Raw genomic sequence first — 27,717 nt, 5'->3', positions numbered from 1 at the left:
GGACTTATGTACCTTAATGATCTTTAAAAGACCCAACACTACTTCCTCCTTTACCTCAAAATGCCCTCACATATTAATACTCTTGGCACTGATCTCCCTATCATCCCCGTCCTTCATGGTAAATACTGATGTACTCATTAAGGACCTTACCTACATCCTCTGCATCCCAGCAAATGTTTCCCCCTTTATCCTTGAGTAGTCCTACCTGCTCCTAATTATCCTCTTGCTCTTGATGTAGTCATTGTATGTATAGAATACTTTTTATTTCTCTTTAATTCTACTTGCCAAGGACTTTTCTTGTCCCCTCCTGGCTTTCCCAATTCCTTTCTTGAGTTATTTTCTGGATTCTTTATAACCCTCAAGGGCTCTGTTTGATTCCATCTTCCTAAATTTGACATCTTCCTTTATCTTCCATCTTCCTTTATTTTCTTGGCTAAATTCATTACTTCTCTACATCCACAGTTCTCTTACCTTGACATCCTTGCCCTTCCTTCTGACTGGAGCACATCTGTCCTGTACTCTGTGCAGTTGATCTTGAAACACCCTCCACATGTCAGATGTGGACTTGCAAAAATAGCTGTTCCCAATTATCTCTCCCTCGTTCCTGCCTAATGCTTTTGTAATTTAATACTCTGCTCCAATTTAATACTCTCCTGCAAAGTCTATACTTATCCTTATCCATAGCTAACTTAAAACTGTTCCCTAAGCACTCACCCACTGATGGGTTAGTCACCTGTCCAGGCTTTTTACCTTACACCATGTCCAGTGCAGCACATCTTCTTGTTGGACTACCTACATATTGATTTAAGAAATCCTCCTGGATAGACTTTACTATCATAATGGGAGTGGACCCAAATCCAAGACACAGACACTGATCTACCAGGAACAGGACTAGACATGAGAAGGAAGCAGGGGAAGAGAGGAAGAAAAGGACACTGGACATGACACCAGCCCTGGACAAGACAAGGACTCCAGGCCTGGGCTAGGACTTGACAAGGATAGTGGAACCAGGACATGGAACTGGGGACTAGGAGCCTGGGCTTGGACTCCAAGCCAGAGACTGGACGAGGACCCAGAACCTGGGTCTTGACTCTGGCTCGGACTCCAGAACCCGGCGAGGATAAGACGTGGCTACAGGACGAGGAGAGGCACAGGGCTGGACATGAGACTCCTGGACAGGACAAGGGAACCCCAGCACCGGGCTGGGCAAGGTACTCCTGTGCTGGGTGAGGCACATGGACAAGACGAAAACACAGAGCCTTGATTGAGGGAGAGACAACCGGACTGGACATGAGACTTCTGGACAGGACAAGGGAACCCCAGCACAGGATGAGGGAATCCCAGCACCGGGCTGGGCAAGGTACTCCTGTGCTGGGTGAGGCACATGGACATGATGAGAACCCAGAGCCTTGGTCGAGGGAGAGACTATAAGAACACTGAACACAGAGCCAGCACCCCTCCTTGGGTACAGGACATAGGGCCGGGATTCATCACACAGAACACAGAGCGGGACCCCTCTTTTGGTACAGGACTTTGGGCCGGGACTCATTACACAGAACACTGAACATGACAAGACAGTTCCCAACACTAGGTAGTGGCAAAACGGCCAGACCTACCTAGTGAAGGCGTGGACACAGACAGACAGTTCCAAACAGGGCAAGACTCCAGGCAGAGGCGAGGCGAGGCTCCAGGCAGAGGTTGAGCAGAGGCGCGGCACGGCTCCAGGAGGAAAGTGAAGGGAAGGGATACAGACAGAGGGTTTAGACAGGAACAATCCAGCAGCCAGAGGCTGAATCCTGAAGCTATTTATGAAGCCAGCCCAAACAAGAATCACCTGCCTCAACAGAAACTGGGGAAACCCAGAAAACCTGGAATAAGGAGCATGGACCGGACCCTGAACCGGAATGCGGATTTCATGGACCGGACCATGACATTGACAGATTTTGCTTCTTCTAAACTTCTTGCACTTAGAAAGTTCCAGTTTATATTAGGGAAGTTGAAATTCCCCATGACAACAACCCTATCATTTTTACACATTTCCCTAATCTGCCTGTTTATCTGTTTTTCAATATCCTGGCAGCAACTGGGGTGGGGTGTCTATAGTCCAATCCCATCAGAGTGTTTGCACCTTTCCTATTTTTGAGTTCTCATATGGACTCAGTTTTGTACCTTCTGAGTGCAGTTGTGTCTCTGATTAGATAGATAGATAGATAGATAGATAGATACTTTATTCATCCCCATGGGGAAATTCAACATTTTTTCCAATGTCCCATACACTTGTTGTAGCAAAAACTCCTTACATACAATACTTAACTCAGTAATAATATGATATGCATCTAAATCACTAACTCAAAAAGCATTAATAATAGCTTTAAAAAAAAAAAAAGTTCTTAAGTCCTGGCAGTTGAATTGTAAAGCCTAATGGCATTGGGGAGTATTGACCTCTTCATCCTGTCTGAGGAGCATTGCATCGACAGTAACCTGTCGCTGAAACTGCTTCTCTGTCTCTGGATGGTGCTATGTAGAGGATGTTCAGGGTTTTCCATAATTGACCGTAGCCTACTCAGCGCCCTTCGCTCAGCTACCGATGTTAAACTCTCCAGTACTTTGCCCACGACAGAGCCCGCCTTCCTTATCAGCTTATTAAGACGTGAGGCGTCCTTCTTCTTAATGCTTCCTCCCCAACACGCCACCACAAAGAAGAGGGCGCTCTCAACAACTGACCTATAGAACATCATCAGCATCTCACTGCAGACATTGAATGACGCCAACCTTCTAAGGAAGTACAGTCGACTCTGTGCCTTCCTGCACAAGACATCTGTGTTGGCAGTCCAGTCTAGCTTCTCGTCCAACTGTACTCCCAGATACTTGTAGGTCTTAACCTGCTCCACACATTCTCCATTAATGATCACTGGCTCCATATGAGGCCTAGATCTCCTAAAGTCCACCACCATCTCCTTGGTCTTGGTGACATAGTGGTGCAACTCTCCACCCCCACCCCTTTATCACCCTCTCTATCTTTTCTAAAACGTTGAAACCCTGGGACGGTAAGCACCCATTCCTGATCCTCTCTCAACCAAGTCTCTGCAATGACTACAACATCATTATTCCATGTACTGATTCATGCTCTGTTCATCACCTTTACCCAGAATACTCCTAGCAGTAAAAAACACACACTTCAAACTCTCTGTCCCATCGTATCTATTACTTTGCTCCTGCCTGATTTTACTGGGCCTGTCATCTACCTTTCTCTTTGTCCCCCCACTTTCTGACCCAGTGATTTGGTTCCCATCCCCCTGCCAAACTAGTTTAAATCCTCCCGGGTAGCACTAGTGAACCTTCCTGCCAGGAAATGAGTTCCCCTCGTCCTTCATGTATGGGTCATCCCTGACCCAGAAAAGGCTCCAATGATTTAATAACCTGAAACCCTGCCCCCTGCACCAGTTCCTCAGCCTCTCATTCATCTGTACCATCATCCTATTCCTGCCTTATTAGCACGTGGTACTGGGAGTAATCCAGAGAGGGCCTGCTCATCAGCCTTTTTCCTAATTTCCTATGCTCACTGCGCAGAACCTCTTACCCCTTTTACCTACGTCATTGATGCCAATGTGCACCACAATCTCTGGCCACTCACCCCCAGCCCTTGAGAATCTTCTGCAGCCACTCTGAGACATCCTGGACTCTACTACCTGGGAGGTAACACCACAGAACCTCACTTTAAACCTTTCCCCTCTCACTTTATGTCTCTAGTTTCACTCTTCCCTACCATGTCTTGTCTTGACCAATCGCTGACACTGGGCTATAAACGTGCAGGAGCGGTGTGTGGTTAAGTGCCTTGCTCAAGGACACACACACTGCCTCGGCTGAGGCGCGAACTAACGACCTTCAGATCGCTAGCCCAAAGCCTTAAGCACTTGGCCACGTGCCATGGGTAAAAGACTGTGACCATTCACCTTATCTACAGTATGCCTCTTAAGATTTTATATAGTTCTGTATGGTCAATATACCTTTATAAGTCAAAGAAAAATAGAAAGTTGAAAATAAACACAAAGCTGGACACTTTCCAAGAACTTTGGCACCATATTCAAATTGGTGGTAGTGAAGAGAACTCTCTTATATTTTCTCAGTTGTTTCTATTATTTGGCAGGTTCTGCATGTACCACTTGTTAAAAAGTGTCAAGAGCTGAGTAGATATACTTCTCTCCATTTGCTGGCACTGTATATTGAAATAAGCTGCTATGAATGTGATGTGGCATCACTGTTTTTACTGTCTCAACCTGAAAAGCAAGATCAGCAGCAATGATTGGTCGGTACAGTTTTCATATATAATAACACTTGACTTCTAGAAAGTTTGAAGTTCAAAGTAAATTTATTACCAAAGACAAGATACAACCCTGACGTTCATTTTCTTGTGCGCATACTCAATAAATCTAATAATCATAATAGAATCAAAGAAAGACTGTACAAACAGGGCGGACAACAAGTCCGTACTTGTTCGCCAATGATCTGCTGCTATTTATTTTTAATGTTGAGACTTTGTTACCCCATGTGCTTTTTTACTCTCCTGTTTTATCCAGTTCTCAGGTTAAAAATTAAACCTACATAAAAGTGAACTTTTCCTTTTGAATAATTTGATACCAGCAAATTCTAACCCTCCCTTTAAAATTGTAAGAAACCAGTTTACCTACTTAGGAGTAACAATAAAAACTGTAAGTGTCTATTTAAAGAAAATTTTCTTACCCTATTGAATCACATAAAAAGGATACTATCAAATTGGTCGCTTCCTTCGTTATCGCTGATTGTCCAAATTAACTCTATCAAAATGAATATATTACCTAAATTTATATTTCTTTTTCAGGCATTGCCTGTTTTTATTCCTAAATCTTTTTTTGATTCTCTTGACTCTATTATATCTTCTTGTGTATGGAAGAATAAGCATTCTAGATTAAATAAAATTCATTTTCATTAAGCTAAAAAGAATGGAGGCCTTACCAAACTTTAGATTTTATTATTGGGCAGTTAATATAAGAAATCTTACATTTTGGTTATATTACATTAATCGTGAGGATTGCCCAATATGGGCTTTTTTTTTAGAAGCTAACTCTGTTAATAAATTTTCTATTATTTCTCTTCTTGGATCCTCACTTCCTTTGTCTCTGAGTAAGTTAAATGATAATCTGGTAGTTAAACACACTATGAGAACTTGGATACAGTTCTGAAAATACTTTAGCTTATTGAGATTTTCTCTTTCGAGTCCCATTTTTTCTATTTATTGTTTTAAACCCTGTATGATTGATGTGGCTTTTAAAGAATGGGACAGATTAGGTATTAAATGCTTTCAGGACTTGTTTGTAGAGGGAAGTCTCTTTTCATTTGAACAACTGTCAACTAAATATAGTTTACCCAAAACTCATTTTTTCAATACCTACAAATAAGAGATTTTTTACGGTCTAAAATAAGTACATTTCCTAAAAGTCCTGATAAGAATCTACTAGATAGATAGATAGATACTTTATTCATCCCCATGGGGAAATTCAACATTTTTTCCAATGTCCCATACACTTGTTGTAGCAAAAACTCATTACATACAATACTTAACTCAGTAATAATATGATATGCATCTAAATCACTAACTCAAAAAGCATTAATAATAGCTTTAAAAAAAAAGTTCTTAAGTCCTGGCAGTTGAATTGTAAAGCCTAATGGCATTGGGGAGTATTGACCTCTTCATCCTGTCTGAGGAGCATTGCATCGACAGTAACCTGTCGCTGAAACTGCTTCTCTGTCTCTGGATGGTGCTATGTAGAGGATGTTCAGGGTTTTCCATAATTGACCGTAGCCTACTCAGCGCCCTTCGCTCAGCTACCGATGTTAAACTCTCCAGTACTTTGCCCACGACAGAGCCCGCCTTCCTTATCAGCTTATTAAGACGTGAGGCGTCCTTCTTCTTAATGCTTCCTCCCCAACACGCCACCACAAAGAAGAGGGCGCTCTCAACAACTGACCTATAGAACATCTTCAGCATCTCACTGCAGACATTGAATGACGCCAACCTTCTAAGGAAGTACAGTCGACTCTGTGCCTTCCTGCACAAGGCATCTGTGTTGGCAGTCCAGTCTAGCTTCTCGTCCAACTGTACTCCCAGATACTTGTAGGTCTTAACCTGCTCCACACATTCTCCATTAATGATGTAATTTTTAATTTGAAACCTTTTTATAATGGATCTATATCTAATATTTATAATATGCTGTTGGGAATGAGAAGTGTTCCTTTAGATAAAATTAAAAATCTTTGGGAACAAGATTTCCAGACTTCAATTTCTGAGGAAGCTTGAAATCAAAATTTTAAATTTGTTAACACTTCATCGTTATGTGCCCACCACTCTCTCCTACAATTTAAAGTGGTCCATAGGGCCCATATGACCAAGGATAAGTTGTCTCATTTTTTATTTAGATATATCTCCGTATTGTGATAAATGTAATAATGGAGAAGCTTCACTCATTCATATGTTTTGGACATGTCCGAGTCTTGGAAAATATTGGAAAGAAGTATTTCAAACTTGCTCGATACTTCGCAAAGTAAACTTTAAGCCTAATCCTTTGACCACTTTATTTGGTATTGTTGGAGGAAAGGATATTATTTTGGAGTCATCTGACTTGCACATTTTGGCTTTTATTTCCCTTATGGCCAGAAGGATGCTCTTACTTAAATGGAAAGATGCGGCCCCTCCTATTCACGCTCAATGGTTACGTGATGTGATGTCATGTTTAAATTTAGAGAAGATTCAATGTTCAATCTCTGCATCTTATTCCTGAAGGCAGCAGCAAGAAGTGAGCATGATCGGGGTGATGGGGTTCCTTGATGATGGATGCTGCTTTCTTGAAACAATGCTCCATGTAGATATGTTCAGTGGTGGGGAGGGCTTTACCTGTAATGGACAGGGTCATATCCACTACTATTTGAAGGATTTTCCATTCAAGGGTATTGGTGTTTCCATACCAGGCAGTGAGGCTGCCAGTCAATATTCTCTCTACCTTACATTTGTAGAAGTTTGTCAAGTTTGAGATGCCATGCCGAATGTTAGCAAACTTCTACGAATTAGTGATGCTGCCACGCTTTCTTCATAATTGCAGTTATGTGCTGGACCCAGAACAGTTCCTCCAAAATAATAACACTGAGGAATTTAAAATTGCTGACCCTCTCCACCTCTGATTCTCCGAAGAGGGCTGGCTTTTGGACCTCTGGTTTCCTTCTCCTGGTCAATCTTCAGCTCTTTGGTCTGCTGACATTGAGTAAGAGGTTGTTGCTGTGGCACCACTCAGCCAGAATTTCAGTCTCGCTCTTACATGCTGATTTATACATTTAATAGTCGATGGAGGAGATATTTAAGCACAAGCTCAACCTCAAATAGAAAAGATGTACACTATACATATATGATGTCATCTCTGAGAAGCAATTTTTTCTTGTCAAGGGAAGAGGAAACAAAAAAGAATAGTTGTCCCATTAAATCAAGATGTCACAGAGTTTTTTTAATAGTGGGACTTCTTGTCATGCACAGAACAGCTTCTATTATTTGAATTCTGACCAAATTTCTGAATACCAATTATAGATGGCCAAAATTCAGTTTGCTTAGCATTCAACCTTTCAATTGTCCTTCCAACTTCAGTGATCTGCATATTTGAGTCTCCAGGTCCTCTGATGCTGCACATTCTATAAACTAGGCCTTGAAGGGCACATTGCTTCTCCTCATATCTTCTGCCAGAATATATCACTTTACCCTTCGCTGTGCAAAGTTTTGTCTCCTACTTATTGGCTTGTTCCACTAACGTATTCATGTCCTGTTGGGGATACTTGATAAAAAGACACTGACCCGAACATTGTCACCAAACCAATTGACGAAGTTGTCACTGTTGTGTTTTGGCAAACAGATCTGAACCCTGCAGAAGCTGAAAGCTTTCAGATGCTTTCTCATGCCTCTCTTTGAATCCTGAGCCCATGATTATCTGGTCATAGTCTCCCAGTAAATCAGTAATCTCATTAGGATAACTTCTTTCACAGCTTCTGGTCTCTTAGCCTTTCACAGCTCCCTTCCACTTTCTCCCCAAAATCCAAAATCAAGACTCTTCTGGTAGACCCAGTATTTCTACAGCCTATATCCCACAGAAATTGCTTCCTTGTCCATTTTACTGTCATTTCCTACTTAAGTCAATGGTTAATTAAGATGGCGTCGCTGAACTATGGTGATGCTCTGCAGGCAACATACAAAACTTCCAAACATACCTCTTTTGAATTATTCTCACTGAATTCCGCAGCATGTAATTTCCCTTCAAGCAATGTACTTTTGATTTGTCTTAACGTACTACAGGTTTCACAGACTTTTGAAGGACTTGGCAGACTTACCTCTCAAGCAAGCAGATATGGCAACTTGAAGCGGACTAAGGTTCATCACCATTGCTGGAAGTAAGACAGGAAGGGGAACTCCGAGCTAGGCTGAAACACAATGGAATGAGACCCTTCTACCCAGCATCTTGTTAGCAAATGTGCAGTCACTGGAGAACAGAATTGAGGACCTGAGGGCAAGATTGCTATATCGGAGGGAAATGAGAGATTGTTGTATCCTATGTTTGACTGAGACATGGCTTACTCCCAGTGCACCAGCTACTGTGATCAGACCTATAGGCTTCTCGATTCACAAAATGGATTGAACTGCTGATCTGGAAGAGGCAAAAGGTGCAGGTGTGTGTTTCATGATAAAATCTCAGTGATGCTCTGATGTGGCAGTTTTGTCAAACTTGTGTTCCCCTGATCTTGAACACGTAACAATCAAATGCCACCCATTCTGGTTACCTAGGGAATACTTATCTGTGATCCTCAGAGGAGTTTACATACTACCGGAAGCCAGCTATAATCAAGCACTTGAAATACTACCTTCTCCAAATAAGAAACTATCTGTCCTAATGCATTTCAAATCATAGTTGGAGACTTCAGCCAGGCTTGATTGAAGAAAACCCTGCCCAATTATGATCAGTGTGTAAACTTTAGCACCAGAGACCCTAACACACTAGACTATACTAAGGTAAAGAATACCTACCAATCCATGCTCAGACTACATTTCAGTAAATCTGATCACTTGGCTGTCTTTCTGCTACCTGCATACAAGCAGAGATAAAGAGCAAAACTCCAGAGATTGGGACAACAAAGAGGTGGTCACTGGAAGTAGAGGGGTGACTTCGAGTTGGAGGACTGGGCTGTGGTTCAAGGACTCATCCGTGGATCTGAATGAATACAGCATGGTTGACATGGACTTTATAAAGCAGTTGTAAATGAAAATGTCCCCACAAAATCATTCAGAGTCTTCCTCAACCAGGATCCTTGGATGAACCATGAGATCCACAATCTGTTGAGGGACAGATCAGGGGGATTCTGGTGCCAAGAAAATTACAAGAAATCCAGGTACGATCTCTGGGAGGCCATTTCATTGGCAAAGAGGCAATTCTGGACTAAACTTGAATCAATGAAGGATGCTTCATAATTGTGGCATGGTTGGAATGTTATCACCTCTTATAAAGTAAAATCAAGCAACATAGGCAAAAATAGGGCTTTGCTTCCAGATGACCTCAATGCTTTCTATGCTCATTTTAACCCTCAAAATAGAACTATCACAGACTCCCACAGCCCCCGTTGATCCTGTGATTTCAGTCTCTGAGGCCGATGTTGAGCAGCCTTCAGGAGGGTGAACCATGAAAAACAACCAGCCCAGACAGGGTACCTGGCTGAGCACTGAAGACCTGTGCTGATCAACTGGCTGGAGTGTCACTGATATCTTTAAGCTCTCATGTTAGCATTCTGGGATACCCACCTGGTTTAAGCAGGCTTCAGTTATACTGGGGCCCAAAAATTACATGGTAATCTGCCTCAATGACTATCAACCAGTAGGTTGGTGATGAAGCAGATCAACTCCTGCCAGAGAAGTGATCTAGATCCAATTTACCTACCGGCTCAACAAGTCCACAGCAGATGCCATTTCTTGGCTCTTTACTCAACTCTGGAATATCTGGACAGCAAAGACACCTACATCAGGGTGCTCTTTATTGACTACAGCTTGGCTTTTAATACCGTCATCCACCTTAAAACTATCAATAAACTTTAAGACCTTGGCCTCAGTACCTCCCTGTACAATTGGATCCTTAATTTCCTCACTTGCAGACCCCAGTCAGTTTGCAAACCAGAGAAAGTCTGCAGATGCTAGAAATCCAAGCAACACACACAAAATACTGGGGGAACTCATCAGGCCAGACATCTCGGCCTGAAACGTTGACTGTACTTTTTTCCATAGATGCTGCCTGGCCTGCTGAGTTCCTCAAGTATTTTGTGTGTGTTGCCCAGTCAGTTCAGATTGACAACACCATCTCCTCCACACTCTGCATCAGCACAGATGCACCACAAGGCTGTGTGCCTATCCTCCTGCTCTACTCATTTTACAGTTATGACTGTGTGGCTAAGCAAAGCTTCAATGCCATACTCAAGTCTGCTGATGACAGAATCATCATGGTGGTGGTGAATAAGCAGAGTGGAGGGAGATTGAAATCTGGCTGAGTGGTGCCATAACTACAACCTCTTACTCAATGTCAGCAAGACCAAGGAGCTGATTATTGACTTCAAGAAGAGGAAACCAGGGGTCCATGAGCCAATCCTGACTGGAGGATCAGAGGTGGAGAGGGTCAGCAACTTTCGATTCCTCAGTATTATGAGTTCAGAAGAACTGTCCTGTGCCCAGCACATAAGTGCAATTACAAAGAAAGCATGGCAGGACTTCTACTTCCTTAGGAGTTTGCGAAAATTCAGCATGACATCTAAAAATTTGACAAACTTCTAAAGATGTGTGGTGGAGAGCATATTGACCTGCTGAACAACAGCCTGATATGGAAACACCAATGCTCTTGAATGGAAAATACTTCAAAAAGTAGTGTATATGGCCTAGTGTATCACAGGTAAAGCCCTCCCCACCATTGAGCACATCTACACAGAGTGTTGGCACAGGAAAACAGCATCCATCATTAGGAACTACACCACCAGGTCATGCTCTATTTTTGCTACTGCTCTCAGGAAGAAGGTACAGGAGCCTCAAACCACCAGGTTCAGGAACAGGTATTACCTCTCAACCATTAGGCTCTTGGATCAAAGGGAATAACTTCACTCAAATTCACTTGTCCCATCACTGAACTATTCCCATAACCTATGGACTCACTTTCAAGGACTCTTTATCTCATGTTCTCAACTTTTATTGCTTATTTATTTACTATTATTATTTCTTTCTTTTTCTATTTCCAGAGATGTTGTCTTTTGCACACTGGTAAACCCCCAAGTTGGTGCGGACTTTCATTGATACTATCTATTATGGTTATTTTTCTATTATGGATTTATAGAGTATGCCTGCAAGAAAATTAATCTCAGAGTTGTGTATGGTGACATATTTGTAATTTGATAATAAATTTTCTTTGAACTTTGAACTTCTGATGACCTCTGCCACTTTGAAAGTATCTGTTGTTATGTTCTGAGGCTGAAGTATGCAGGTGTTTCCAACGAGTGGACAGTCACAAGGCCGTGGGACCGGACGGCATCCCAGGGCGGGTACTCAGGATGTGTGTGGCACAAGTGGAAGGTGTGTTTACAGACATTTTTAATCTCTCCGTCTCCCAGTGTAAAGTGCCCTCCTGCTTCAAAACATCCACCATTGTCCCTGTACCTAAAAAGACCAGGGTAACATGTCTGAACGGCTGGCGTCTTGTCCTGTCGCATTCACCTTAATAATAAGCAAATGCCTTGAGAGGCTGGTCAAGGATTACATCTGCAGCATGCTACCACCCACAGTGGACCCCATACAATTTGCCTACTGACACAACCGATCGACAGATGACGCAATAGCCACAGCTCTACACACTGTCCTTACACACCTGGAGAAGAAAGATGCTTATGTGAGAATGCTGTTCTTGGACTACAGTTCAGCATTCAATATCATAATTCCTTCCAGGCTTGACAAGAAACTCAGAGACTTCGGTCTTCATCCTGCCTTGTGTAGCTAGATCCTGGGCTTCTTGTCAGATCGCCGGCAGGTGGCAAGAGTGGGCTCTCTCACCTCTGCCCCTCTGACCCTCAACACAGATGCCCCTCAGGATTGTGTACTAAGCCCCCTCCTTTACCCTCTGTATATCCATGACTGTGTTGCCACCCACAGCTCCAATCTGCTAAGTAAATTTGCTGACGACACTACAATGATTGGCCTAATCTCAAATAATAACGAGGCAGCCTACAGAGAAGACGTCTCTTGACACAGTGGTGTCAAGGAAACAAACTCTCCCGAAATGTCGCAAAAACAAAGGAGTTGGTTGTGGACTACAGGAGGAATGGAGACGGGCTAACCCCTATTGACGTCAATGGATCTGGGGTTAAGAGGGTGAACAGCTTTAAATTCCTCAGCATACACATCACCGAGGATCTCATGGTCTGTACGTACCGGCTGTGTGGTGAAAAAAGTCTCTTTCGCCTCAGACGGTTGAAGAATAGTCACCCCAACCACAAACTGTTCCAGCTGCTACCATCTAGGAAGCAGTACTGCAGCATAAAAGCCAGAACCAACAGGCTCTGGGACACCTTCTTCCACCAGGCCATCAGACTGATTAATTCACGCAGATGCAATTGCATTTCTATGTTATATTGACTGTCCTGTTGTACATATTATTTTATTACAAATTACTATAAATTGCACATTGCACATTTAGAAGGCTTATGGAATGCTTGCTTTTGTTAGTTGAGGCACGGAGTTCAAAGGTCAGGAGGTTATTTGGAACTTTATAAACTCTGGTCAGGCCACATATGTTGTTCATGTAGACAACGTCCCCTGACCTACCCTCATCAATCTCTCTTGTCACCTTGTCAAAAAACTCAATCAAATTGATAAGGCATGATGTTCTATGCACAAAGCCATGCTGGCTGTCCCTAATTAGGCCATGGGTTTCCAAATACTCATATATCCTATCACTAAGAATTTCCCTACAATGGATGTGAGACTCACCAGTGTATAGTTCCCAGTATTTTTCCATGTTCCCTTCTTAAGTAGAGGTGCAGGCCTTCCCCCCCCCCCCCCTTTACAAAGGCAGAGTGTTCCTATGAAACCTTTCTTAAGCCGAAATGGCGTAAAGCAAAGAAACATTAATTTATATGGGAAAATTTTTTGTGAAAGCAAAAATCCTCTTTGTAATGTGAAAACAGGTTACTAATGTAGGTCTTTTGTAAAAGCGAAGTGGCGTAAAGCGAACATTTGTAAAGTGGGGGACACCTGTACAACATTAGCCACCCACCAGTCCTCCAGGACCTTGCCTCTGGCTAGAGAGGACAAAAAGACACTGCTCAAAGGCCCAGCAATCTCATCTCTTGCTTCTTTCAAGAACCTGGGGTAAATCCCATCAGGCCCTGGGGACTTGTCCACCTTAATACTCATCAGGAGGCCCAACACTTCATCCATTTTGACTTCTAAACATGTTTTTTTGTGGCTGAACTCAATCTTATCATGAATAAATTGCCTTCTGCTGCATTCACATTCTCCAAATGAAGGTTAAGTATGTGTGAGTTCTTGTGGTCCCACTCTACAATACATGGGACAGGCCCCTCCCATTGACTGTGTTCCTGTTGCAGTGTTGTATTAGTGTTGCTTCCTGCACTTGTACAGAGCTTCATTAACTTTGCTGCCAATTTCCATCATGCTTTATATTTCTCATAGTCTGTTTCTAATTATTCCCCTTCTTGTCATTGGTAACTTCATCTTCACCTCAGGGAATAGATTAGCATCCTATTAGTATACGTTATAAGCCTACTAACCCTCATGGGTATCTCACCTACACTCACCCTCACCTTGTAAAGACTCTGTTCCATTCTCTTAATTCTTATCCTTCATCATATCTGCTCTACTAATGAAACTCACACTTCTGAGTTTAAGATGTTCAGAAGTATCATGGCAGGCATAAACTTTAATCCAAACTGCACTTGGACCCAGTGTCTACTTTAAATGGTAATATATAGAAAGCATTCTTTCTTTGAAGATAGATTTTAAGAGTTTGGAATTCCAGGCTCATCAGTAGGGCAAACATGGAATTGTGTATTTCTGTTTCTCCCTTGAAATCTGTTCACCTGTGGAACTGCTGCTGATGAACTTTCAAGTGTAAGGTCTAGGTTATCAGAAAATTTCACGGTAAGTAAAAACTGGCAATTAAATTTTCAACCAAACCTTATTTAGCAATAAAGGTGTCATACTTTCATATTCCAACCTGAAAAAATATTAGACATTTTTATTGAATAAATATTAGTAAAAGGAATGCAGTACTGGTGTCATTTAGATCACTGCTAGTTGTTGTCTTCTTCTTAAGCACATCATCCCTACTGGAGCTGACAGCAGCTCGACAGAGTCTACTGTCCTGGCCATTCTTTCAAATTGCCCATCTTCTTTGTGCATCCTTCCTTTCCCAGGGATGAAGTCTTTGGAACTTCTGCTGGCATTTCTGTAGATCTAATTTCTTATGTGATGGGACTGCTAGTCCCAAGCTGAACCCTCCTCCTTTCACAGCCAGGCCTGGCACTATCCATGGCCGGGTTATACTACTATCCTACTTGTCTATTTGCTGTAATATGGGCTCCTTTAGAGAAAAGCCTAACAGTTATGCTTCAATTTAATTGCAAATTTTATCTAGGTCCTGATGTAATGTTCCCGGGTTCATATTAATGAGAGATTGAGTGAATCTGAATTTCCCTCACTGGGTCAAGTGCTCCTTTGTTGGGATCTAGAGCCTGTGACATAATTTAAAATAAAATTCTCATGATACAACTACAATATTCTTGGCTGCACCAGCATTATTAATCATCACTAGTTTTACCTGAGACAATTCAACCACGTCAGAGGGCAATTGAGACGACTGAGTTACATACAACTCAGACCTGGGAAAGATTCAAATTTTGTTTTTAAAACCTCATTAGTTAATGACAATTTAATCATTATATGATCAATTTAAATTTTTATTTCCAATAGTTTAAAATAGAATTCTAATTCCAATGTAAGTCACTAAATTAGAATTAATTAGAAGTAATTTAGGTCACCTTATTAGTCAGATCTTCTCTTACACATCTAAAGTGATAACCATCACAGTGTCAGTACCTCCAGTTGAACTCTGCCTTTTTGTGTGTTTCCCCCTGGCTGTCAGTCTGTGGTTTTGTATTGCCATGTGCTCCTGTCCCCGCTCCTGCTCTACTCCGGCCCCTGTATTACTGAGTACTCTGTCACTCACCTGTTTCTCATTATTACCTGTATTGTTGCCACCTGTGTCTCATTGTGCTCCACCTATCATCTGCCTCTCTGTTTATTGCTCAGTGTATTTCAGTCCTGTGTTTTCACCAGATTGTGCCAATGAAGTTTTTTTTCCTGAAATTGAATCTGTACTCTGTCTATTTCTGGTTTTTGGATTTCTCTGGATGTTTTGATCTCTGCCTGAACTTTAACGCCAACTTTGTTTGCACCTTGGGATTTGTTGCTCAATTAATATCACTGCGTGCACAGTACTGGGTCTGCGATTGGATCCCTGCTCCAGCATCTTGACACACAGTTCCATACCATGTTCTAGGTTTATCTTATCATTTGAACTGAAAAGATATCTACTGGAAAATAATTGATTAATGTCCTTGCACCTTTATATCAGCAGTTAGAATACTACTCTGAAAGACCCTGTGTGATTAAAGATTAATTTTAAAATATCAATTTCCAAATTTCTGGTTTTCTGAAGAAACTGATAATGGATAGATTTTAGTCAACCATGGAAGATTATTCTGAGTTTGCTGCAGCATTGACAACGGAAACTGAAATCAATTTTGGACTGTCCTTTTCTCATCATATGACTTACCACTATTAAAGAGATAAATATCGAGAAAACTTACAGCCTGGGAAATGCTTCAAGTTCTGCATTGAATTGCTGGCATTTCTAGGTGAAGGTGCCAATAAGTGCTAGGAGTCCTGTGTGAATTTGGAAATGTCAAACTTACTGGCTAAGCTTTACAGCCTTTTCCTGGCTATGCTGTTCCATTGTGCTTAATATGGAGGATCAGTGGCAGAGCAGAAGCTTCCTAATTTTCCCCAGTGCCAACACAGGGAAGGGGAAGGTAGATTCACTAGTTTAAAAAATTGTACAGTTTGTTAAATGTTTTATTTAAAACACCTTAAGTTTTTAATATTTTGAACAGTGTATTTAAGGGGAATACAATATTTATACGAAGTATTGAATTTTTTCATAGTTTTTGTAAGGGAATTCAGAAGCATATAATATCCCTGACAGGTAAAGCTTAAATGACGTCTGCCAACTGTGAAAGGCTGAAAGAGGAATTATGTGGGCAGAGCTTGTTCTGACCCATTATCTCTCTGTCTCTCTTATGTTGGTCTGGGTCTCTTATTCTAGAACTACCAGGCTGAGAAATATGTCTCCTGGAACTGATTGAAGCAAGTTTGGGCAAGTCTGATCACTGACAGGTGAGGGTGGCATGGTTAGCACAATGCTTTACCAGTGACCCGGGTTTGTGTATTTTCCCTGTGACCCACCAAGTGCTCCGGTTTCCTCCCACAGTCCAGGGACATATTGGTAAATTGTCCCATGATTAGGCTAGGATTAAATCAGGGGATTGCTGGGTGGCAAGGCTTGAAGGGCTGGAAAGAGCCTAATCCACGCTATATCACAAAAAATAAATTAAATGAAGAGAGATAATGCAAACCATGTCACTGAAATGCTAACATTTTGTTCATATAATACCATAACAATACCTGTGGGGATTATCATGGCATAATTAATTAGTGTAAGCAATAGATGCCTGCATAGTTGCAACAATCTAAATTGCACTTTTTAGTCAATTCAGAGGAAGGTGTAGTCTATGTACATCTTGTACATTTGAAGCATTTCTCTGAAACCTGGAACATCACGGCTGTTGATTAATGAGAGTGTAGCAAACTGTGAGGGGATTTGCAATCCTGCTCACTGAGTCAGTGAGGTAATACAAACTAAATATTTGTTTTAATAGAGTGGTGCATTGTGCCAATGACCCATCAGTCAGTCTGACAGCAGTCATGGATTAGAAGTTGAAATGTGCCTGCATATTTAGAAAACTTCTACAATTCCACTCCATCTGATTTAAAGGAGTAAGTAACTTAGAGATAAAATTCATTGTTCTGAGAGGGCTTCACGTCTAATTGGCTTTTCTGTAATCTCACTCAGTGATCTTTTGGAAAGCATTAAAATTCCACATTGAAATGCAGTTTCAAGCTTTCCTCTCTAACCAATTTAAAAATCAGATGTGTTTACAATCCCCCTGACCTCTTCCTCTCTGATGCTGTGTGGTTAGTCCTTAGCAAAGGGCTCATTTTGTACATGGCCCATACCTCAACAAGTTCCAGGCCTGTCATGACGTGGAGCTCTTTTGCTTCTGCCTCCACACTTATTTCTTTGGCAAGGAGTCCTTACTCCCAACTGATGACCCCTTCTCATTGTCTCCAACACTTCCCTTCCACTAGGCCATCCCCATTCAGGCCTTTTACTATCAACCCCTCCCCAAGGTCTTTTCAGTTTCAATTTCCACTGTAACACCACTCGCCTTGACTTCTCCACTCCTCTGGCCTGTTCCAATGTCACTTCCTACAAACACACAGCCCTCCATTCACTTCGCACCAATCACAACCCAGCCATCAAAGCAGTGTCATTATAGACGGACAGGCTAACCACTACCTTGCAAAGGCCAAATCGCATCTCTCTGAAATACTTTCTCTTACCAATCCCAGGAGGATGATCCCACTGACACATCAAGCCATCATCTCCCTCACATCATAAACTTGATTATGCCCAGAGATCTTTCCTTCACAGCCTCTAACCTGATAGTGCCTCATCTCTGCACTTCCCACTTCAGTCTGTTATCCAAGCTCCCCAAGCAGAATGGTCTTGGTATACCCATTGTTTCTGCCTTCATTGACCCTCCTCATACCTTGAATCCATCCTGTCTCCCCTGGTCCAGTCCCTTCCTACCTACAACTTGATCCCCTCACATTCCTTTCACAGTTTGGACAACATCGATTGCCTGGCCCCACTGCCTCCTCTTTATACACCTCCATCCCTCATCAGGAAGATCTTAAAGCCCTTTGTTTCTATCTACAACAAATATTTAAGCACTTTTCCTCCACCACTATTCTCATCTACCTGGCTGAACTTGTTCTTACCTTAATCAACTCCTCTTTTGACTCCTATCACTTTCTAAAAATCATAGCCATGGGCACCCACAGGGGCTCTGGCTGTGCTTGTCTTATTGTTGGCTCCACGGACAGTCCCCGTTTCAAATACTCTCTGTTTATTTGATGACTGCATTGATACTGCCTCCTGGCCCTGTGCTGAACACATCAACTTTATCACTTTTGCTGCCAACTTCTATCCTGTCCTCTCAATCACATGGAGCATTTCTGACACTTCTTTCCCTTTTCTCATGAGGCAAACAATCCATTGATATTTACTATAAACTCACTGACTCCCACAGCTACTTAGACTACAACTCTTCCTGCTCTGACTCTTGGAAGGATGTCATTCCTTTCTCCCAGTTTCTTCCTTTCCGCTGCATCTTCTCTCAAAATGAGGGTTTATGTTCCTGGACACGAACATTTTCTTTTTCAGGGAGTATGGATTCCCTTCTGCTGTGGTTGATGGGAGCCTGATCTTGCAGCTCGTCTGTTACTAGTACTTACGCTGTCAACTTGCCCGCTCCCAGACTGAACAGAGATTAAATTCCCTGGTCCTTACCTTTCATCCTATGAGCCTCCACATTTATATTTAATCCTTTGCCACGCCCTCTGTCTGTCACAAAATCTCACCAACAGCCACATTTTCTCCTCTCAGCCCTTTCTATCTTCTGTAGAATCTGCTCCCTCTGTAACTCTGTGGTCCTCTCATCTCTCCCTCACCCCTGGTACTGCCCTTGCCCTTGCAGTAGATGTGATACTTGCCTTTACACCCTCTTCCTCACCACCATCCAGGGACATAAACAGAGCTTTTGGGTGAGGCGAAGGTTCACACAACTCTCCTCCACCCTTGTTTACTACATTCAGTGTTCCTGACATGGTCTCCTCTACATCGGCAAGAGCAAGTGCAGACTTGGTGAACGTTTCGCAGAACTCTTTTACTCAGTCCACAGTGGTCATCCTGAGCTCCCAGCTGTAGACCATGACCCCCATTCTACCCTCTCCCCAGTCCATCTTCACCCAGCTTTTCCCTCTTCCTTCCTGGCTCCATCCACCCACTTGACACTCCCCCATTCCTCCCACCCAATCTAGTTCCATCTGTTATTCACCTCTCCCTTAACACTGCCAATTCCCACCTCCAGCTCTGGTAGTGCTTTGCATTCCTCCTTAGCTCCCCTTAGCACCTGTCTCCTGTTTTTAGATTCACTTGTCACACCTTACTCCCTTTGTGTTTATTCCCATTTTCCTTAATCTCTGTGCCTCCATCTATCATTCACCTGTCACAGTCTTCCAAATCCACCCCTACCTGACACTACCCATCCGTCATCTCACACCCCCTCCTCTGCCAAAGGATCACCACAGAATCCTTTCTTCCCACTTTCTTTTATTTAGTTTGGCCATCTGGCTACTCCACTCTCAATCCTGATGCAGGGTTTTGATCTGTAACCGCGACAATTTCTTCTCTTCCCACAGGTGCTGTATGAACGGCTGAGCTCAACCAGTGCATCGATTGTTTCTCCAGATTCCAGCATCGACAGCATCGACAGTCTCTTGTGTCTCTTCGGAAATTAAATATAATTTTATTTTATAGATTGATAAATCCATTTTACAGACAACCATTGTTTTCTCTGAAACATTATGTCCGCCTATGAAATATATGCCTAAATGTAAATAAGGAAAGGATTCACAATATCTATCTTGCCTCTTGTTGGAAATTTATTATTTTGGACTCCTCTTTGACTTTCAGCCTTGTGCCACATGCTGGGCTAACTCTAAAAAATATATTAATTGCAATTCTATTTAATATATTTAGACATGTTATTTCCCAATAACCACAGTTACATTATTACTCCATATATTTGGATTGGCATGGACACATTTGTCAACCCTGAAATGTAGATGTCGTCATATAATCAGTACTAAGGTGATTGATACTGTCAAAACCGTTTTGGCAGGCAACCTAAAAGCTTACAATTGATCTAGAATTAAAGCATCCCCTCAATTTTGGTAGCCCATTTAATATTGAAAGAAATGTGAAAGAAATTAGATAATCTCAAGCCCATAATTTTGTTTAAAGACTGGTAGTTATAAATTGCAGAAAAACTTCAAAGTTTGAATTAAATTTTATTAACAAACTTCATATATGTCACCATATTCAACTCTGAATTTCATTTCTTGTGGGCATATTCAGCAAATCCTTAGAACAGTACCTATAACAGGATCAATGAAAGATCAACCAGAGTGCAGAAGACAACAAATTGTGCAGATGCAAATATAAATAAATAGCAATAAATTATGAGAACATGAGATAATGAGATAAAGAGTCTTTGAAAGTGAGATAATTGGTTGTGGAAACATTTCAATGATAGGGCAAGTGAAGTTATTCAAAAGTCTGATGGTTTGATAGTCTAACTGTTCTGGAGCTTGGTGGTGCGAGTCCTGAGGCCCTTGTACCTTTTACTTTATGGCTGCAGTGAGAAGAGAGCATGTTTGGGTGGTGGAAATCTCTGATAATTGATGCTGCTTTCCTATGACAGTGTTTCATGTAGATGTGCTCAGTGGTTGGGAGGTGAGATTTTACCTGTGATGTATTAGGCTGAATCCACTACTTTTAGCAGGATTTTCCATTTTCCATTCAAAGGCATTGGTGTTTCTATACCAGGCTGTGATACAGCCAGCCAATATAGTCTCCACTACATACCTATAGAAGATTGTCAAAGTTTTAGATGTCATGCTGAATCTCTGCAAGTTCCTGAGGAAGTAGAGATGCTGCTGTGCGTTCTTTGCAATTGCACTTATGTGCTGGGCCCAGGACAGGTCCTCTGAAATAATAACACCCAGGAATTTAAAGTTGCTGACCCTTTCCACCTCCGATCCTCCGATGAGGCCTGGCTTATGGACCTCTGGTTTCCCTCTCTTAAAATCTTTAATCAGTTCCTTGGTCTTGCTGACATTAAATGAGAGGTTGTTATGGCACCACTCAGCCAGATTTTCAATCTCCCTCCTATATGCTGATTCATCACCACCTCTGATTTGGCCCAGGATAGTGATGTCATCAGCAAACTTGAACATAGCGTTGGGGCTGTCATTAGTGTAAAGTGAGTAAAGCAGGGGGCTAAGCACACAGCCCTGTGGTGCACCTGTGCTGATGCAGATCATGGAGATGATGTTGTTGCCAATCTGAACTGACTGGGGTCGACAAGTGAGAAAATCCAGGATCAAAGTTGAGTATTTCATTCTCCACAGCTGACTGTTTTTGAGGATTCTATCTTTTCATTCCTGCTTAAATATAACTTTTATTCAGAATGCTTAGAAAGAGTACAGAATGAGAGTTCAAACCATCAGTGATTAAGGAAAATACATTAGCTATTAAAGCATTACAACATTAGATTAGATTAGATTCAACTTTATTGTCATTGTGCCCAGTACAGATACAAAGCCAATGAAATGCAGTTAGATTCTAGCCAGAAATGCAAAGAATAGTGTTATTTACAAAATAACTGCAAATAAAAAGTAAGTGCTACAACGCACAAATATAAAAGTACTGAGTGGGGTGGATGGGTGCAATATTGCTTAGTGCTGTGATGTGAGGTTCGGCAAGGTCACAGCCTCAGGGAAGAAGCTCTTCCTGTACCTGCTGGTACGTGAGCGGAGGCTCCTGTAGCGCCTACCGGATGGGAGGAGAGTAAAAAGTCCATGGTTAGGGTGAGATGCATTCTTGATAATGCTTTTCACCCTGCCTCAGTAGTGTTTATGGTAGATGTTCTCAATGGTGGGCAATTTGGTGACGATAATCCGCTGGGCAGTTTTCACCACACGCTGGAGTGCTCTGTGGTCCGATATGGGACAATTGCCATACTACACTGAGATGCAGTTGGTGAGTTTGCTCTCAATGCTACAGCGGTAAAAGTCTGTCAGTATCCTGGGACAGAGCTGAGCTTTCTTGATGCTCCGCAGGAAATAAAGGCGCTGTTCAGGGACCAGGTGAGATCCTTGGAAATGTGGACACCAAGAAATTTGAAGCTTGATACGCTCTCCACTACAGCTCTGTTGATGTAGATGGGGACATGAGTGTGGCTCCTAGCATGCCTGAAGTCCACAATGATCTCCTTGGTCTTCTGGGTGTTAAGGGCTAGGTTGTTGTCAGCATACCACGTGGCCAGATACCGGACCTCGTCCCTGTAGGCCGTCTTGTCATCCCCTCTGATCAGGCCAACCACCGTGGTGTTGTCCGCGAACTTCATTATGGAGTTAGAACCATGTACTGGAACACAGTCATATGTGAAAAGGGAGTACGGAAGAGGGCTCAGCACACAGCCTTGAGGCATGCTGCTGTTCAGGGTGAGAGTGGAGGAGGAGGAGAGATTGTCTAACTTAACAGATTGGGGTCTGTTAGTCGGAAAGTCCAAGGTCCAATTGCAGAGGGACAAGCTGATACCAAGCTGGCGAAGTTTGGCGACCAGCTTGGAGGGGAGTCACAGTATTGAATGCCAAACTAAAGTCAATGAAGAGCATTCTGACGTAAGAGTTGGGGCTGTCCAGGTGAGTCAGGGCAGAGGGAAGTGCCATGGAGATGGTGTCCTCTGTAGACCTGTTGGTGCGATAGGCAAATTTATGGGAGTCCAAAGTAGTGGGCAGACAGGATTTCAGATGTGATAGAACCTGTCTGTCAAAGTACTTTGCAATGATGGGGATGAGTGCAACTGGGCAGAAGTCATTCAGGCCCGTGTCAGTGGAATCCATAGTACATGGATTGAGAAATTAAATTGACAGCTTTAAGATTTTGTAAACAAACAAATGAGATTAAGGTCTACATTTTGAGTTAATCAGTATTGCAATACTAGTTGTTGTGTATGATGTGAATCGATGTCCCCCTTAGGCTCAGTACTGATGATATCCATTGATGACTGTACTAAAGTCCAAAACTTCATTGATAATAATCAACTCATTCCCACAGGTAGCAAAACATGGACATGAACAGAATTCGGGCTGAATATTAGTCATGTCCAAGCAGTTCTTCTGGATATTAAATGGAATTTTGGTCCCTGTACATTGTATGAGTAAATATACTGGGGCTTCTACTGATTAGAAATTTAATTGCACGTGTCACACAAGTACTCTGGGCTCAACAGCAGTTTGGGGACTGGTATTCCTAGGCGTCTGATATCCCTGTCATCTTCACAAAACCTTTCAACTGCAAATAAGGAGTGCAATGGAATACCCTCTACTAACACTCAATGCTATCAAGGACAAAGCTTTTCTTTTGACTGGTATTCAATTATCCACTGTAACCCCTCACCAGGCTCGTATATAAACTCGGCTCATTAGCTAACTCTGCTAACAGCCACGTGACTCAGTGGTGAGGAGGCCAGTTTTCATAAACATATATGTCTAGGGTCGGTATTATTTGGGGTTCAACCAAACAGGAATGACGTGATAAAAGAAACCTCAATTCGAATGAATGCTGTGTAAATACTGCCCATACACAATTATCAGTCAGCAAGAAATAATAGATTGTATGCCATGTCAAATTATAAAAAAGTATATTTACCAATTTCAGCTTTATCAAAGAGTTATTAAGTGAAAGAAAAGAAAGAAGAAAAAAAATTACAGTTAGACCAGTCTAAATGTGCGCATGACTGTTGGAGCTCGTCTCTTCCAAAACTGGGAATAACGGCTATTCATGGTGCCAAACCCACAGTCTGCGTGAAAGCACCTGCCACAGTTGGAACTTCCCTCAAAGTGCATCTCGAACAAACTGGCTCTCTGTCAGGAGTATTGGCATTCCTCCCTGGAGCCATTCATCTGCACAAAGCTCTTCTTGCAACGGGAGGTCTCCTTCCCACAGCATTCTGCAGTATCTTCCCTTCTGTCCTGCTCCGCAGCTCCCGCCAAAAGACCCCAAACCCGACTGGTGTCAGTCGCAAATCTCTCTCTAGAACCTTCTGCAGAGCCCACCATCCTGATTGGCTGACACAACATTCCTAAGTTGAACAGCAGGGGTTCTTACCTTTGGCTGAAACCAAAACGTTCTATCAGCAGGGCACAGAAAACTGCTAAAGTGAAATACCTACATCACAGCAGTAGGAATCTTAACCAGGCATTACACCACATTAAGCATTCAGTCCCTCCTTCACAATGGTTGAAATGCATATCAGGCATAAAATACACAGCAGGAACTTCTCAAGGCTTCTTCAATATCATGCCCACCTTTCAAACTCACAGAACAAGAAGAACAAACATGTGGAAACACCGTCAGATGCAAGATTACTTTGAAGTCCCATGCCATTCAGACTTGGAAATGCATAGCTGGTCATTGTCATTAAGTTAAAATTCTGAATAATACAGAGGGAATACCTTCACAAACCATGTGGTTTTTCAGTAATGCAGTTCTCAAACAGGGCAAGTGAGAATTTTGACATTCAACAAATGAATATAGAAAAGATCTCCATCTGGAGTCTGGCTAATTTTGTCTTGTTAATTTTGCTTCCACAAGATCATATACCAGCACCTGCAAGGATAATACAGTGCAAGGTTCAAATTCATTTATGCTTGGTCATCCAATATCTTACAGCTTTTCTCCTTGAACCTTGATTATTTATTGGAGTCAGCTAAAGAAAACTTCAGACAGACTGGAACTTTGTCCACTGTAAGCAAAATTTAAGAGTTAATATGCAGACTGAGGAATAGTAGATTTATTAAAATGCTTGACTTATAAAAATACCCCTTTCTTGTGCTACTGCCCCATATAAATCATGTTATTTAGCTTTATGTTCTGGTTTTGTCTTCAGTCATCTTAACTCAAGTAGTACTTAAATCAGGAACATGATATAATAACCAAAAAATGCTGGATTCTCTCAACAGGGCAGGATGAATCTGTGGAAAGAGCAATTGAATTAATATTTCATGTCAAAACTTTTTTTTTTAAACCTGGGGAAGAGAGAAGATTGTTACAGGTTATGTCTCTACCTGGTGTTGAAGATACAAAAAAGATCTATTTCTGATTATTTTCTCTCAGCCTGTTCAGGGGGTTAATTGCAATTATAACTCTGTACATAGTGAAGTAGTGAAATATAACTCACTGACATCAAAGGAAGAGTTTTGAAGAACATTGGATGATATTGGAATATGTGGAAACTGGATTAGCAGGTAGTTTCAGGAGAGCAGAGGAGAACATTGGTTTCAGATACATAGAATTTTAAAGAAATTATATTTCTGTCTATCACCCATTCAATTGTTTGTTTTTCATTTTTGTGAAACATGTAAAATTAATCATTTTTGCTTTACATGCCCAGGTCTTAAAGCAGAATGTTAAAAAGAGTGTGATTTCTAAATAAAACATTGTAGGGTCTGTGCAGCATTTTATTCCTCAATGTTTCTCACCATTCTGTTACTTAATTTTGATGCAGGAAATCTAATGGTATTGTGGTCAACGTGCCACACAACAGTATTCAAGTCCGTCACAAATCGTTTCATCAAAAACCTGGCCTGCGCTGGAATCTGTGCAAGTGTTGTTTGTGTGCCTTTCGACATCATTCTGAGTGCTAATCCATACTGTTGCTGGTGGATTTATACCCTGCTGTTCTGCAAAATTATCAAATTCCTGCACAAAGTCTTCTGTTCGGTCACTGTCCTCAGCTTTACAGTCATTGCATTAGACAGGTAGGTAACACCTTATTACAGGTATGCTGTAAACATTTTTCAAGCAAAGGAGATTTTGGATTTTTGGATCTTTCATTTATTCGTTCACAGGATAAGAGTCATGATGCCCAGTTTATTATTTGTTGTCTCTTCTTCTTCTTCTGACTTTTAATAGCGGTTGGCTCTTCAACTTAAAGGTGCATTACCACCACCAACTGGGCTAGAGTGTGGTGTACAGAATTGGGAAATAAAACCCCTACTAGTTTTTTATTGAATGAAAATGAAATTACCTCAAAAAAACTGTAAATAATGAAAGACAATATTGTGAATTAAATTAAATTCACTTCCATAACTTAGTAAAGTTTATAAATGAAAACTATCGACTCCTAAAGATAATAGTGTAGCCTGCTTTTTCCCTCTTTCAATCTTATACTCTTCACATTGTAAAAGAATGTGTTCTACTGTTTCATAATGATGACTAAACCTGCACACCCCAGTGTGATGTCTTCCAACAAGATACAAGGAATAATTAAGCATAGTATGCCCGATTCTAAGTTGAGTCAATATAATTCCTTCCTTTCTTGTTTTACCCCTTTCTCCCATCAATCCTACAGTTTTGCTTCTTCTCTTGGGCTCAACTTTTGCTTGTCAGTCATGGAGTATGTGAACGAGCCCTGATTGAGAACCTTGTTAGCAACTAGTGGTATTACATTCATTACACATGTACTGTCTACAAAATGTGCTGCAGTTTCCTGCCCTGGCAAGGCTTTCCAAACCCACACCTAAACTGTGAAATACAATGGCTGCAGGCAGCAAAGAACACTGCCAGCTGTATTTTGTCTTCCAATTTGCAGTCCATTCTGACTTGAAAATTTATCACCAATCCTTCATTGTTGCTAGGTCTAAATCCCGGAACTGCCTTGGGAATTCCATAGGAGACTGCAGTGGTTCAGGAATATGGCCCACTAGCACCTTCTCGAGCAATATGGGATCAATCATGCTTTGGGCTTGTGTTGCAGCCAGTGGCACGGGGAACATTTCAGTGGGAGAAGGAAGAATGAATTCAGTTAAATACCTAACCCCTCTTGAATGTATGATTGTGAGATACCTTTACATATGGGGTCATGGTGAGGATGGAGGTGCAGTCGGGATAAGGGATGTGTGGATCCTAGGTAGATGCTTTATGTCAGCAACTTAAATTTTCGTGCCATAAGAATGGCATAAGCTTATTATGGGTAGGTGATGTAGAAGGTGCAATATTAATCAGTCGGACTGCCTGTCCTTTTTCTGTGCTATAGATTCAACTTCATTGGGTATCCTGCATAAACTTTGCTCACAACCACCCCATAACTAGTTGTTGTCATTCTTTATGAGAGCATAGATAGGCAGAATATAAAATAGCTCCAGCACTCTAGTAAGAATTTTCAATTTTGTTTTATTATCTGATCTACCAGTTTGATTTAAATATTTATCAATTTTTGAATGAAGAAGCTTCTTTGGATATATTTGATATTGTAGGTTTTCGCAAATGAATTTGCCTGAGGCATTTTATGTTTCAGAAAAATCATAGCAACTCATTTATTGTACTCCAAAACATTGAAAACAAAGTATGGTAAAAGTACTTTACATAATTATATCATCACGTCAGACCAGCCTCATAAAGTGAGCGCCAACGCAATGTTGGTAGCTGTGAATTATGAATGTTTCTGCCAAATACATCACCCTAAAATATTTGTTGATTTAAATGAGTGTTTTATGGTTCTATTCTCTTTGTATAT

At 41.6% G+C, this 27,717-nt stretch overlaps 1 protein-coding gene across 4 annotated transcripts in view; it reads left to right on the top strand.

Moving 5' to 3' along the window:
• Positions 1 to 27,717, top strand: part of gpr176 (G protein-coupled receptor 176) — a 60,970-nt gene that overhangs the window by 8,047 nt on the left and 25,206 nt on the right. For 2 of the 4 annotated variants that reach the window (XM_073040140.1, XM_073040139.1), the window contains exon 2: positions 25,708 to 25,960. In XM_073040140.1, the coding sequence (XP_072896241.1) occupies positions 25,708 to 25,960 (253 nt within the window). Of the gene's footprint in view, positions 1 to 20,739; positions 20,868 to 24,308; positions 24,948 to 25,707; positions 25,961 to 27,717 lie in introns of those variants that run through there. The other 2 variants (XM_073040141.1, XM_073040142.1) reach the window with 2 other exon arrangements.

Source organism: Hemitrygon akajei, chromosome 3, assembly GCF_048418815.1.
Source record: "Hemitrygon akajei chromosome 3, sHemAka1.3, whole genome shotgun sequence".
NCBI classification, from domain to species: domain Eukaryota; kingdom Metazoa; phylum Chordata; class Chondrichthyes; order Myliobatiformes; family Dasyatidae; genus Hemitrygon; species Hemitrygon akajei.
Note: the sequence above shows the minus strand (reverse complement) of the source record. Positions and strands in the feature narration are given on the sequence as shown.